The sequence below is a fragment of the Symphalangus syndactylus genome, chromosome 9 (assembly GCF_028878055.3).
Source record: "Symphalangus syndactylus isolate Jambi chromosome 9, NHGRI_mSymSyn1-v2.1_pri, whole genome shotgun sequence".
NCBI classification, from domain to species: domain Eukaryota; kingdom Metazoa; phylum Chordata; class Mammalia; order Primates; family Hylobatidae; genus Symphalangus; species Symphalangus syndactylus.
This window is the reverse complement of record NC_072431.2, coordinates 95289029-95305088: the sequence shown is the minus strand read 5'-3', so window position 1 is coordinate 95305088 and position 16060 is coordinate 95289029. Positions and strand designations below refer to the sequence as shown.

The 16060-nt window shown below is 37.3% G+C and overlaps 1 protein-coding gene across 2 annotated transcripts in view; it reads right to left on the bottom strand.

Annotated features, from left to right (window-relative positions):
• The window catches only part of DPY19L2 (dpy-19 like 2), a 125380-nt gene that overhangs the window by 73106 nt on the left and 36214 nt on the right, over nt 1-16060 (bottom strand). For both annotated transcript variants that reach the window (XM_055293438.2, XM_055293439.2), the window contains exons 8-12: nt 13374-13431; nt 11046-11137; nt 8245-8344; nt 5135-5212; nt 4286-4372 (exon numbers count right to left, since the gene is read on the bottom strand). In XM_055293438.2, coding sequence (XP_055149413.1) covers nt 4286-4372; nt 5135-5212; nt 8245-8344; nt 11046-11137; nt 13374-13431 — 415 coding nt within the window. The remainder of the gene's footprint in view (nt 1-4285; nt 4373-5134; nt 5213-8244; nt 8345-11045; nt 11138-13373; nt 13432-16060) is intronic.

Here is a 16060-nt window from a genome sequence, read left to right as displayed (position 1 = left end):
AGCACATTAACAAAACAGAAAAGAGAAACTATATGATTATATCATATCTTCAAAATTCATTTTTGAAAAAACTCAGCAAGCTGAACATAAGGGAACTTCTTTAACCTAATAAAGGGCTTCTCTGCAAAATCCTGTAGCTAACACAGTTACTTAAGGATGAAAGACTGAACAATTAAACAAAACTTACATTTCAAAATGAGCCATTTAAAATAAGACATTTAAAAATACTAAAATATGTGAAAGAATGACACAAATCAAAGTTAGAAAAACTAAGAAATGAGCTGACAGAAATCAAATAATTTGAAATAAAACAAAAATAATTTCAGACATAAAAAACTAGAAGGAATATGAGGAAATGAACATAATGCCTTAAGAGCTATAAAAGGTGAAGAGAAGAAACTTTCAGAAATAAAGTAGAAATAAGATAAAAAGTATTCAAGAGAAAGTGATACGTTTATAACCTATCAAAACTTATAACACTTTTAATAGCAACCCTTTTGGACAGAAGTAAAACAAGTACTCAAAGCAAAACATAAAAGAGACAGCCAGGCGTGGTGGCTCACACCTGTAATCCCAGCACTTGGGAGGCAGAGGCGGGCAGATCACCTGAGGTCAGGAGTTCGAGACCAGCCTGGCCAACATGGGGACACTCCATCTCTACTAAAAATACAAAAATTAGCTGGGCATGGTGGCAGGCGCCTGTAATCCCAGCTACTTGGGAGGCTGAGGCAAGAGAATCTCTTGAACCCAGGAGTTGGAGGTTGCAATGAGCCAAGATTGCACCATTGCACTCCAGCCTGGGCAACAAGAGCAAAACTCCATCTCAAAAAAAAAAAAAAAAAAAAAAAAAAAAAGAAGAAAAGAAAGAAAAAGTAAAAATAAAAGAGACAAGAATTTTACATAGAGCCAACTTCACTTTCAAGTAAAAGGCGACAAAACAAACCGTGACAAACACATCAGAATTGAAGGAATTCTCTTGTAGAACAAGACTAAAATAACCAAGATAACTAGGAGATAATGACATAAAGACTGGTGATAAATAAATGCATATTTATTCACATAAAAACATGAAATAAGGTTGATAAGGCAGAAAGTACAGTACGCAATACTCTATGTTCTGACAATATAGATACAGAATTAGTAAAAAAAAAAAAAAAAATGGGTGAAGAGAATGAAAGAAGGATATGCAAAATGTCTTTATTTCTCATAATCATGTGCGTGGTGCAGTATAGCAATTCTCATGCACACACTTTGGGAGAAGGCAAATGGATATATGATATTCTATCATCCTCTGGCTTCTTGAGACCCAAGAGAAACAAAAAAACAAATACAGGATAGAAAGAGTTAAGTAAAACCCTATATTCTTGAATTTGATTTGGAAATACCCATCAGAACTTGTGAGCTAGTTTACCATAAATGCATGCACACACACATATTTTCATGGTAGATTTTTTAAGAAAGAGAGAGAGCCTGCAACCTATAATATTTCCTAGCTCTGCCCACTAATAAGGCCTAGAAACAATGACCTACGCAGTAGCAATGAGCAACCTTGGGTTCCAGACTGCGGTCTTAAAACATCATTTCCCCAATAAAGGCAAGGAGGGTGCCTTGCAGGAATGGCTTCCTCCAGGTTTTGGGCAGTACACAAGAGAAACCTGGAAAAACTTGTCATACATGACACAAGTATGTTATCAGACCACCAGTGTCATGTCAGAGAACTTAGGAGAAACCTAAAGAGGCTCCCCTGGTCAACAAAGAAACAATCTGAGAATGAGTAAAGATATTAATTTCAATTAACTTGAAATACATCAAAAATGTTTAAATCCCTATGTTCCTAATGAAACCTAAACACACACATACCCAGCCCAAAGAGCCCACATTTGGAAGATGACAGGGAGACAATTCATTATTTTTAAAACTTGCAAATAAAGAGGTAAATCAACACTTACTTTACTTTTCCTAAATGAACGTTAGATGATGGATTAGAATGTGGCCACTTTGCAATCTCTAATGAATTAACAGATCCAGCATAAGGCACTGAAGGCTAGTACCATAAAGAGAGACATTATGTGCCTTTTAATGAAAGAACAATACTATAGACTTGCCAAAGTGATCAAGCCTGAAGCAATCCAAGTTTCCGATCCAATTTCTAATATATTAAGCTATAGCATGAGACAAAGGAACACACTTAGCTACACCACAAGAACTCAAAAAGCAAAATCTGGACCATGAAATCCTCCACATGTTCTATGACTCCAGTTCCTCAATAAATAAATTTCATGAGGATAAAACCAGGCAGATATGCAGGAAACTTGTAGCTAAAAAGAGAAACTTAAGTGATGAAACTATAAAGGAATGCTGGAAAGTTACTATCATAGCAGTCAAGACAGTCATTATTGTTTCAGGGCAGTACAAGGGAGTGCTTTGGGACAGGTCACATGGAGGGCTTCTACACTCGTTTAGAAAGTTATAATTTCGATATAATGGTAGTTTAAGAATGTTTGCCGGCCGGGCGCGGTGGCTCAAGCCTGTAATCCCAGCACTTTGGGAGGCCGAGGCGGGCGGATCACGAGGTCAGGAGATCGAGACCACGGTGAAACCCCGTCTCTACTAAAAATACAAAAAATTAGCCGGGCGCGGTGGCGGGCGCCTGTAGTCCCAGCTACTCAGGAGGCTGAGGCAGGAGAATGGCGTGAACCCGGGAGGCAGAGCTTGCAGTGAGCCGAGATTGCGCCACTGCACTCCAGCCTGGGCGACAGAGCGAGACTCCGTCTCAAAAAAAAAAAAAAAAAAAAAAAAAAAAAAAAAAAAAAAAAAAAAAAAAGAATGTTTGCCACATAATACATAACACAGTCAGCCCTCCACATCCATGGGTTCCAGTTGCTGCAGATTCAACCAACAGCAGATAGAAAATACTTGAAATAATAATAATACAGCAGTTTAAAAAATACAAATGAAAAAACAATACAGTATACAACTATTTGCATAGTATTTATATTGCATTAGATGTTATAAGTAATCTAGAGATGATTTAAAGTACATAGGAAGATGTGCATAGATTATATGCAAATAACACACCATTTTACACAACAAACTTGAACATCTGCAGATTTTAGTATTCACAGGGGTTGGGGGTGTCCTGGAATCAATCCCTGCAGACACGGAGGGGACATTGTACTCATCAGTATTAGCCAGCACTAAGTCAGCACACAAAACAATTGCTTTATGCAGTTTTATCTGTACTATATTTCAAAATAAAAAAGTTTTCATTAAAAGAGGTAGACGAGCACACTATTAGGAGTCCTCTACTCTGTAATGGTGAAATAGTTTGACAAAATGTTGGAAAGAAAGAGCATTTTTTCTGGGAGAGAAAGAAAAGGGATTACTATGAGGGGAAAAGGATATGGAAAGCAAAAATGTTAAAACATAAGGGCAATCCTAAAAGATTAAATCACTGCACCATACATGGAAAAGTGCTAGATTTTGGCATTACTGTAGTTGGTATCATTTCTGATCAGTGTGGAGACGGGAGGTAGAGGAGAATATTCTAGGTTCTGGCTTATAGGTATCAGAAGTATAACTACAATGTAACAGAACTGATTTACTAAACCACCCTTCCAAACACACATCCAAAAGAGTGTCATTCCATGTAGTTCCCGTGAGGAGACTGCACACTTATTCTAATTATTTTGCCATTGCTCAAAGTAGTTTGGAACTACACTTTCTAAACTGCCTTCAGAAATAATTTAGTTATAGGTGCAAAATAATCAGTCTTATGACTTTACTGTTACACCATCGTTTGAGCAAGATCTGTATTACCCAGCTCAGTCACACAAAATATTCTCAAAATTTTGGTCATTTCCAAAAATCAAATCCACTCTTGAAAGGCAAGACATACTAAAGAACGTGCCACAGTCTGTGAAGGAAACTCAGAAGAGTTCCAAAAATGTTCTGGGCAATGGCAGTGTCACTGCAATGAGTACTTAACCTCCTCAAGTGACTTAGGAGAAAAGAAGTCATTTTTATCATAAAATGGGATATGATTAAAGTAAGTCTTATTACTTTATGATCATTTTTAAATATTGGGTACTGTCTTAAAAAGAAAAACTTCCTACTATAATATTTTTCAAGGATAAGATAGATAAAAAGCTTTGCTTGGGAAGAATTTTGTCATGTTGAGTGATAATCAGGAAAGGGCCTATTTATTCTCTTATACCTGTTTTAGACAGGAAGACATGCTATTTGGTAGGTTAAAAAAACCCGACTTTATGAACTAAACACTTACCCATGTTATTAACAAAGATGAAGAATAATAAGAAGATAAGTACATTGAATTTCCAAACATCAATATGAAACTAAGGGTAACTGAAATCTGAAAAAAATGAAAAAAATGCATTTTATGGTTATTACATATCTTGGCACAATGCATATTTTGTAGGTATATAGCCATTTCTAATGCAAATTTATTTGCATAAAGATGAATGACTCTTGGCCAAATGATAATAGAATTTCAAGTCACTGCTAGATTCTAAGTATTAAAATTCAAGACCATAAATTCTATCTGGAAGAATTTAACTTTTTCTCCATCTGCTACTTGGAACAATGAAAAATAAGTCTATGATTTCTATTGTTTTATCAATGGAGTAATATAACAAGAAAGACTTAGTTATAAATACCAGTTTTACTAATCGTATTTTTGTTAGACTTCAGGACTTCTATTATTTATGAAGCTTTACTAACTTTTTATGTTTTTAAGGAAGGTATGTTTGGGACCTAAGCCAAAAACAAAATTGCAAGAATATAAAATTTCAGTTAGAGTGTCATATTCAGGCAAAATGCTAAAAATCTCATGTCTGAAAAAGAAAAGGTAGTTTTAAAAGTAGTAATAATAATAAGTAAAACATAAACATAAAAGTTCTAGAGAATAAAACACAGCTACAGTCTAGTTGAAAGTATAATCTGTTATAATATTACATCTATAATATACATTTCCAGTTTTCCTTCTGGATATCACCAATACCATATGTATTAAATCTTACCAAAGAGGAGGTACCCTACAAAACAGAATCACTTCAATTTTATAAACTCTGAGAACCTATCTTAATATTTGACTTATATATATTAAAAATGTTACCATGTTCATAAAAACGATCTTCCGAAATTTGCTTGGTTCAATGTATCCCACAACATACATGGGAAATAATGATGCTATCTGAAATAATATAAAAAAGCAAAAGTGAAAAAAAGTATAGAAAACTAACACTTTACTATTCACAGGCAAAGTAAATATAAGAGGAGGGCTACAGTTCTAATAATGGTAAGCAAAGGAATTTGAACCAACCTTCCCACTAAGAACTAGAATGGCTAGGAAAAATATAAATATATAAATAAAAATATTTTAAAAATATGTATAAAAGCCACAGACTATTAACAAAACAAATGAGGAATAAAAAAGATAGATGGCAATCTATACCAATGAGCATGATATTTTGGGCCACTTTTCTCCCAGAGGTATCTGCCAATTTCAACAGAGGCAGATGCCTGCCAGCTGAGAGGCAGTTGGGAGACCAACAAGCTGAGCAGGCATTTCAGCAGATTCAGCAGTCAGAGTGCACCAAGAAGGTTGCTTTAGTTTGGAGTTTCAAAAGGCCATACTATAATAGTGGACCAGAAATCAAGCAGCCCTCAGAAAGACTGAAACCCATCTACGGATCATCTCAATCTGATTGCATGAAGGTGGTTCAAGATTTATTAGTGCTTTTTACTCACCTCTCCAGTTTTTCATGTATAATGTCTAGCACCAAATCAAAAATAACCCAGCATAGATAGAGATAAGACACTATCACTAACACAATAGAAATAGATCCACAAAAGATTTAGATCAGGGATTAGCACATTTGATATATAAAAGGCCAGATAATAAATATGTTAGGCTTTGTTGGTCACATACAGTCTCTTGTATATTCTTTTTCTATTTTTGTTCTGTAACTCTTTAAATATATAAAAACTATTCTTAGCTTGGAGATCACTCAAACACTTCTCTGGCATAATCAGATATATCTTTAAACTATGCTTCAAATGTTCAAGGAAATAACTGATAGGATTGAAAATTCCAGGAGAGCACAGAAGTCATAAAAAAAAATTGGGCCAGGCATGGTGGCTCGCGCCTATAATCCCAGCATTTTGGGAGGCCAAGATAGGAGGACTGCTTGAGCCCAGGAGTTCAAGAGCAGCCTGGGCAAGATGGTGATACCTCATCGCTACAAAAAATTAAAACATTAGCCAGATGTGGTTGTGCAATGAACTAATTTTAACCTTAATCTATGAAAAACACAATTAAGAATAAAATCTTAAAGTATTCCCAGAAAATAACATTGAATTATCCCTCTGTAAGCATGAAACACACACATACAAACAAAACTATATACATTAGTAAAGAAAAATAAAAGCCTAGTATATATCCAGAGAATGGCTAGAAAATCATTACAGCAATATCAAACTTACCCAATGACTTCTTTTTTTTTTTTTGAAACTGAGTCTCACTCTGTCACACAGGCTGGAGTGCAGTAGCGTGATCTTGGCTCACTGCAACCTCAACCTCCTGGGTTCAAGCAATTCTCTGCCTCAGCCTCCCGAGTAGCTGAGATTACAGGAGCCAGCCACCATGCCCGACTAATTTTTTTGTATTTTTAGTAGAGACGGGGTTTCACCATCTTGGCCAGGCTGGTCTTGAACTCCTGACCTCAAGTGATCCACCCGCCTCAGCCTCCCAAAGTTCTGGGATTACAGGCGTGAGCCATCGCGCCCGGCCCCAAAGAACTTCTTAGTTTCATCAGTATCACTGGATTAATAAATTTGCTTGCAATGAAATGATGCTCATTAAAAATCTGTTCTACGCTGTTGGCACGTGCAAATAATGAAAACCATAGAATAATGTCTGTGTTATAACCTGAAAGGGGCCAACTATTATGAAGTAAAACAGAGGGAATACTTAAAATATGCAGCACCAATTGAGCTGGGGTTATAATTTCATTCTTTGTAGGCTATTGGCAGAATGAGACTTCTTGACAGAATTTCTCACTTCCAATATAGAATATTATTATTATCATCAGCATTTGTTATGTATGAAGGAGCTCTGATGGAAAATCTTAGTATCATGAAATGTCTTCAAAATTCTCCATTTACTCTCTGCTTCCCCAGTTCAGTTTCTTGTTACTTGTTATGTAGTTGCTTTAGAAACAGGATATGGGCTCAGCTCACTTAAGCAATGGTGAGCTTTATGATTAAAACTTGCAGAAATGGTTCCAGGTAAAATTCTGCTCCACAGACAAAACAGCCAACACTTAGCTGAATTAGAAGCAGAACGTCCTGCTGTGAAGAGTAGGATTGGCCCTTAGCATGCTATGTAGCTTGGCACCCAGAATGATTTCCAGGACAAAAGGAAAATCTATAGGTAGATATACACAGATATTATCTCAAACACCAAAAATAACATTTGTGAATAAAAATAATAGAAAAACTCTTTCACATGTTGAGCCTTAAAATCTGTCAAACTAACCAATATAGTAAAAGAATGTGGAATTATATTATTTCACAAAAATCATACCTTTAAGTAAACTTTATTCCCTATTTTGAAAATCTTTTAGGGCATAAATGCAACCATATTTAAAAATTTCTATGGAAACAACCAAGTACATCTTGCATTCAACTTAATTAATATACGCAAAGGAATATAAATCATTCTATTACAAAGACACGTGCACCCATGTCTTCACTGCAGCACTATTCACAATAGCAAAGACATGGAATTAACCCAAATGCCCATCAGTGATAGACTGGATAAAGAAAATGTGGTACATATACACCATGGAATACTACACAGCCATAAAAAGGAATGAGATCAGGTCCTTTGCAGGGACATGAATGGAGCTGGAGGCCATTATCCTCAGCAAAAGGAACAGAAAACCAAACACCACATGTTCTCACTTATAAGTGGGAGCTGAACAACGAGAATACATGGACACAGGGAGAGGAACAACACACACTGGGGCCTGTCAAGGGATGGGGTGGGGAGAGCATTAGGAAAAACAGCTAAGGCATACTGGGCTTAATACCTAGGTGATGGGTTGATAGGTGCAAAAACCACCATGGCATACATTTACCTACGTAACAAAACTGTACATCCCACACATGTACCCCAGAACTTAAAATAAAAATAAAAATTAATTTAAAAAATCATCTTACCTGTGTAAAAAGTATAAACTGAGCAAACTGCCAGGGAAGCATAAAAGCAACATTGGAAAGACAGAGTGCAACGAAGGGCCTTCTATCATTGCTTGAGGTCCTTAATAGAGAGAATTGATACCAATAAGTTTCACCCTAAAAACAGTCTGTCACTGAAAAGAAAGACTAATTGCAAAATGATAAAATCTAAATTATTCCATTACCTTTACTCTAATACAACAAAATATAGTTAACTTTTTAAAGTATACTAAAAAGAAATTGAAATACTTCCTGCCTTGCATGAAGCAATCAAAATTAGAGTTTTAAAAATAACATTGTAATTTACCATTAAATATTTTAAATACAAAAGCTCTTTTTCCTTTACATATGCATGACATTAGAAATTTAATACTCCAGCAAGGAGGTCAGAAAATAGGATGCGGCGCCGCCCCTGCACACTTCAACATGCTTCTCCTGTATGTGTAGCAACGACTTTTATATACCACCACTTTTGTGCTTCAAAAAACATTGAAGAGAAATATAAGTGCTGACAAGGTAATAAGTTAAAAACTATGGGAAAAATTTAAGGAAAAGGAATCTAAAAAAATTTAAAAATCATTCTAGAATTCAGTTGAAGCATGTGGAAGTTTAAATTGTCCATTCTGCACTACTGAGATGTACTGGGAACCAATATCTTTTACCACAGAGAATTACAGTAAGTTTTAGATATGAAAAAAGAAACACAAACATTTTACCTAAATAATGAAACTGTAACTCTTCCTTTTATAAATGCTGTATTGGATTTTGATGAATCTTTGTACAATCGTATATAAATTTTCAAAAACAAAATTCTAAATGTTCATATTGTTTACTAATGTTATAAAATACTCGTTATGTACTTTGTGATCTTGTATTTTTCAAACAAAAATTACTTTTGACTAAGACACAGAGTATAGCACATGCCCTCAATGATACAACCCTAAATGTTCTAATTAAGACATTTTATTCCATGAAACCCCTGACTGACCAGACTGATATCACTTCAAAAAAATAAAAATAACCCACCTTCCTAGGAATTAAACTGGGAATGAATAGCAAGGGGTGATGAAGAATGGGCAGTTTCCATCACCTAATCTTTGAGAGAAGGCAAAGTGTACAGCAAAGATATAGAAATCTGAATGTGGAGGAGGTTCCTAAATCCAAATTCAATCCGAGAATATACTTGTCAGGTTGGTAAGAAATCAGAAGTTAGCCTGCTCCATTCTCAAGGTTTGTGCCACCCCACTACACTACTATTTGCCACTCTTCAATTAGCTTTATCTGAGTGCCACAAATATTTGCATGGACGTGTGCAGTGTTCTGCGGTTAAAGAGATAAATATGGCATGGTCCCTGTTTCCAGTGGTACTTTTAAATACATATAATTGGCCGGGCACAGTGGTTCATGCCTGTAATCCCAGCACTCTGGGAGGCTGAAGCGAGCAGATCACTTGAGGTCAGGAGTTCGAGACCAGCCTGGCCAACATGGTAAAACCCTGCCTCTACTAAAAATACAAAAATTAGCTGGGGGTGGTGGCGTGTGCCTGTAATCCTAGCTACTTGGGAGGCTGAGGCAGGAGAATCGCTTGAACCCGGGAAGCAGAGGTTGCAGTGAGCCAATCGTGCCACTGCACTCCAGCCTGGGTGACAGAGCAAGACTTCATCTCCAAATAAATAAATAAAAATTTGTATATGTGTGGATGATTCATAAATTTACTGTTTTAAAAAACAAGGAAGACAAACAAATGATTTTTATATAAGGCAGAATCTGCCAGGGACTAGTAGGTGAAGAATGGGGTCCTCTGGGAGTTTGGAGGAGATAGTGATCATTATTTCATTCAGTGAGAGTTCTCATTAGTATTCTATCAAACTTATTTCTCTGATAAGGCTATTCATACTATTCTACCACTTACGGGGTTTTTTGTTCATTTCTCAGACCTCTTAAATATCTAAAATGCTTATAAATGTAATCCCTACAAAAAAAGTGTATCCAAAAAAAAAAAAGTTTGAAATGAAACTGGTTGTCTCTTAGAAACATTGGTTGTTCAGAAATGCTTCATAAATATGGGAATATATGTACTCCTTATCTGTCTAACTCCGCATTTCCCAAATTCATTTGCACACAGAACACTTTTTTCATGGCACAGTTATCAAAACCACAGGTTAGAAAACAATGTCAGAGTACTTAAACTTTGAAGAGAAAATGTAATTGTTTCTCAAAAACTTTTGAATCTTGGCAAACTACATACAAACACATACTTTTTGGTTTATTAAAACATAATGTAGTTATCTAAAACCTGTAGCCTACACTCTTAAATGAAGAGCAATTTTTACATAGCAATTTTGAATTATTTTCTTAACTCTATACTCAATTTACTTTTAAAACAACTAAAAAATGGTCTAAATTTGGTAATTACAACTTCCTAGATTGAAGTATATATATATAATATATATATTTACATGTTTTTAGAGGGAGTCTTGCTCTGTTGCCCAGGCTGGAGTGCAGTGGCACAATCTCAGCTCACTGCAACCTCCGCCTCCCGGGTTCAAGCAATTCTCCTGCCTCAGCCTCCCAGGTAGCTGGGATTACAGATGCACACCACCATGCCCGGCTAATTTTTGTATTTCAGTAGAGATGTGGTTTCACCACATTGGCCAGGCTGGTCTCGAACTCCCGACCTCAAGTGATCCACCCACCTCGGCCTCCCAAAGTGCTGAATTGAAGTATATTTTAAGAAACTTAAATTATAATTTATTTGCCTTTATTTTATAAATTGAAGTTACCTGAGAATCAAAGTTAAAATATACATCTGAAGTACAAGGAAAGGATAGGAAAAACTTTCACGGAGAGGTGGTGTCCACATCACACGGGTGGCCTGAAATAAACAAAATGCCCACTGTACATCATGTTTACTACAACAAACATATTTAAAAACCAGGGGTGAGTTTGTTTTAGTAATTTTAATGCTAGGCTCACTAGATCCCATTTCTGAGTGTCTGGCATAGCTTCTCAGTTTTTGAAGCTCTCTTAACGCATGAGGCCATTAAGTAGAGAGCAATTAACTATCATGTCCAGAAACCAGCAACAGATATATCCGACCGAGTAAAAGGAAACCCAAGGGACAAACAAGATTGTACATATAAGAGTTGTGAGAATTGTGACTGACCAACTAGATACACAGTCCAGCCCTGCAGTATGATCCTGGCATATGATCCTGGCATCCCAGGCTTTGGGATATATGCATGCCAAGACAAACAACTAAACAAATGTCACCTAGGTCATTCACAAGCACCATGAGAGTTTCTACATAACAAGTATCAAGGAATATAAATACACACTTTGAATAGCTACGATTGCCTCAGAATTTGTAAAATGTACCTTAAAAAAGGTTAAGTATATATTTTAAAAACAACTAGAAGTATTTGGGAACTACAAATGCGATGCATGTAATGAAAGTATTAAATTTTCATACAAACTTTAAAATTACTTCTAAGACATATGGGTCAGAGTATTAGAAAAATTTTCCATCAAAAATTCTGAAATTCTAGAAAGAATGTGAACTCTTATTACTTTGCAAGAGTCTTAAAAGTTATTGCTTCTCTTCCAAGATACCAAAATTGTAAATGTTGGAAGAGGAATTATGATACATATAAGAAAGTCAACTTATACCAACAGTTGTCTGGAACACTCAGAGAAAAACCTTTGTCTTTATATCAGCACATTGTTGGATGACAATGCATTTGTTTGCTTTAAAATAATATATATATAAGGCTTTTATGTGTAATTTTTATGATTCCTTTATCTAACTGATCTTTAAAAATTAACCCAAGAGCAATGGATAAAAGTACTTCTACCCTGGCTGGGCGTGGTGGCTCACGCCTGTAATCCCCAGTACTTTGGGAGGCCAAGGCGGGTGGATCATGAGGTCAGGAGTTCGAGACCAGCCTGGCCAACATGGTGAAACTCCATCTCTACTAAAAATACAAAAATTTAGCTGAGCATGATGGCACATGCCTGTAATCCCAGCTACTCAGGAGGCTGAGGCAGGAGAATTGCTTGAACCCAGGAGACGGAGGTTGCAGTGTGCTGAGATCACGCCACTGCACTCCAGCCTGGGCGACAGAGCAAGACTCCATCTTGAAAAAAAAAAAAAAAAAAAGTACTTCTACCCTATGTAACCTGTGTCATAACATATTAAATATTTTGCTCCCAAGAGCTAGTAGTCAGAATCTATGAGCTCTTTTTTAGGTGGACTATGTTTCATTGGGCTGAATTAGTAAATTAATGTCTATTTTGAATTCAGCATTTTGCATTACTGAACAGACAGCATGACATAACAGAAAGAAGTGAGGGAGCAGGTGGCAGTGTCTTAACCGTGTCCCTGCTGTCAGGCCTGAGGCCTCTTTCATTGTTGTTAAGGGCAGTGCAATGTATACAAAGTTTCAGTTAGGCAAGATGAATAAGTTTTGGAGATCTGCTATACAACATTGTGTTAATACTATATTGTACACTTACAAATCTGTTAAGAGGACAGATCATATGTTACTTATTCTGATCACAATAAGAAGTCGAATATATATGTTATATATATGCTATATAAGTTTTTATAAAACATAACTACAATTTTATAATTTATAAAATATAAATTGATATATATGTAAGTTTTAGAGGCAGACAGACATAGAATGGGAAATCCAGCTTCATCATGTAGTAAATGCGGAATGTGGATAAGTAACTTAACTTTCTCTAAATTTAAATTTCATAACTTGTATGGTGAGGCTAACAAAACCCACAAAAAAACTTTAGTGGGAATAAATCAGATAATGTGCATGACGTGATTCAACTCAACAAATACAGTACTTCCTTTTCTCTACAGAATATATGTATATGTATATATTTACCAAAAATAAGGCAAGAGATTTCATGTTTGAAATTCTAGCTATTTAAACATTTCAATCAACATGATTAAAATATCAACTTATAACACAAGGGTCTTTAAAATATTGTGAATTCATAAATAGTATACAATTATATATTGTTTTGATGAGTATATTTCCTTGTTCCTCTACAGCCTCTTCTATTTCTTAAAAATTGCTTTCTAGAAAACAAACCTCTCCATGGTTGAAAAAGAAGCACAGTACTGTAATAAGACCTCCTAGCTGAGTCCCACTGTAAAAAAAAAAAAAAAAAAAGAGTATACAATCAAAATTCATGTAAAATACAGTGAGTTTTTCACAAAATTACCTCAGAATTTAAAATCAGTTTTCTATATTCAAAACATAATAGTACTAAACCATACCCATGTGGTTGATGTTTAAATCCTGAATGTACAATTCTAAAAAGTGTACATATAAATTAATCTCAATTTTATAATTTATTATAGCTAAAATACTTTCTAAATAAAATACATAAGGTGTGAATATAATTTTTTTTTTTTGAGACGGGGTCTTGCCCTGTTGCCCAGGCTGGAGTGCAGTGGCGAAATCTCGGCTCACAGCAACCTCTGCCTCCTGGGTTCCAACAATTCTCCTGCCTCAGGCTCCTGAGTAGCTGGGATTACAGGTGCGTGCTGCCACGCCTGCCTAATTTTTTTACTTTTAGCAGAGACGGGGTTTCACCATGTTGGCTAAGCTAGTCTCGAACTCCTGACCTCATGATCCACCCCCAACCTTGGCCTCCCAAAGGGCTGAGATTACAGGCGTGAACCACTGCGCCCAGCCACATAAAATCATTTTTAAGAAACAGGCTAGCACTTTAGAGTCTAGATCACATCCTTTGAATATGCTGAATAAAAGCAAATTTTTATCTTTTGAAATTGGATTTAAGGGACTGAGAGATGAAGACAAGATTCTAACAGTTTCATGTAGCATTAACTTAGAACTGTCTAAACTACTGCAAATATTCTTTACTTGAGTCTCAGAGAAGCAATAATGCAGAATACAAAAATCAGATGAAAGATAAAAACCATTTCTTTTGTTGTTGTTGTTTTGTTTTGTTTTGAGACAGAGTCTCGCTCTGTCACCCAGGCTGGAGTGCAGTGGTGCGATCTCGGCTCACTGCAACCTCCACCTCCCTGGTTCAAGCCGATTCTTCTGCCTCAGCCTCCTGAGTAGCTGGGATTACAGGCACATGCCACCACACCTGGCTGATTTTTGTATTTTTAGTAGAGACGGTGTTTCACCATGTTGGCCAGAGTGGTCTCAAACTCCTGGGTTCAAGTGATCCAGCCACCTCAGCCTCCCAAAGTGCTGGGATTACAGGCGTGAGCCACCGCACCTGGCCAAAAACCCCAAAACCATTTCTTAAATTGCCTTTTTGTGACCATGTCTGAGAATGCAGATGATCAATCCCACATCTGTGTAGTGTTTCTATGCTTCCATTTATCTTCCATACACCACTTCCCTAGTCTAACACATTCTAAGTCTAACACATTCTAAGCACCATGAGGACAGGGGCAGGTTCTTTATCTATCTTGTTCATTACTATATCCCCAGCTTCACAGTTGGAAGATTAATAAATATTGGTTGAATTAATGAAGAAAGAAAGGAAGAAAACAGCAGAGGAAAGTTAATGGGAAATTATTTACCATTTAATAAAGTTTCACACAGAAAATCCAAAGGATGAACTTCAAAGAGGAAGAAACTGAAAGAAAGAAGGTGTGAGCAGCAAGGACCAATTGTACATGGAGGAACTGGGGACATGTGGATAAATCAAAGTAAGATGAGTTGGCGGGGGTGGAGCCAAGATGACTGAATAGGAACAGCTCCAGTCTACAGCTCCCAGCGTGAGCAAAGCAGAAGATGGGTGATACCTGCATTTCCAACTGAGGTACCAGGTTCATCTCACTGGGGAGTGTCGGAAAGTGGGTGCAGGACAGTGGGTGCAGCGCACCAAGCATGAGCCGAAGCAGAGCAAGGCATTGCCTCACCTGGGAAGCACAAGGGGTCAGGGAATTCCCTTTCCTAGTCAAAGAAAGGGGTGACAGATAGCACCTGGAAAATCAGGTCACTCCCACCCTAATACTGCGCTTTTCCAGTGGTCTTAGCAAACGGTACACCAGGAGATTATATCCCATGCCTGGCTTGGAGGGTCCTATGCCCACAGAGCCTCCCTCATTGCTAGCACAGCAGTCTGAGATCAAACTGCAAGGTGGCAGTGAGGCTGGGGGAGGGGCACCCACCATTGCCCAGGCTTGAGTAGGTAAACAAAGCAGCCCAGAAGCTCAAACTGGGTGGAGCCCACTGCAGCTCAAGGAGGCCTGCCTGCCCCTGTAGACTCCACCTCTGGGGGCAGGGCATTGCCAAACAAAAGGCAGCAGAATCCTCTGCAGACTTAAATATCCCTGTCTGACAGCTTTGAAGAGTTGTGGATCTCCCAGCATGCAGCTGGAGATCTGAGAACGGACAGACTGCATCCTCAAGTGGGTCCCTGACCTCCGAGTAGCATAATTGGGAGGCACCCCCCAGTAGGAGCAGACTGACACCTCACACAGCCAGGTACTCCTCTGAGACAAAACTTCCAGAGGAATGATCAGGCAGCAACATTTGCTGTTCACCAATATCCGCTGTTCTGCAGCCTCTGCTGCTGATACCCAGGCAAACAGGGTCTGGAGTGGACCTCCAGCAACTCCAACAGACCTGCAGCTGAGGGTCCTGACTGTTAGAAGGAAAACTAACAAACAGAAAGGACATCCACACCAAAACCCCATCTGTATGTCACCATCATCAAAGACCAAAGGTAGATAAAACCACAAAGATGGGGAAAAAACAGAGCAGAAAAACGGGCTGGAAACTCTAAA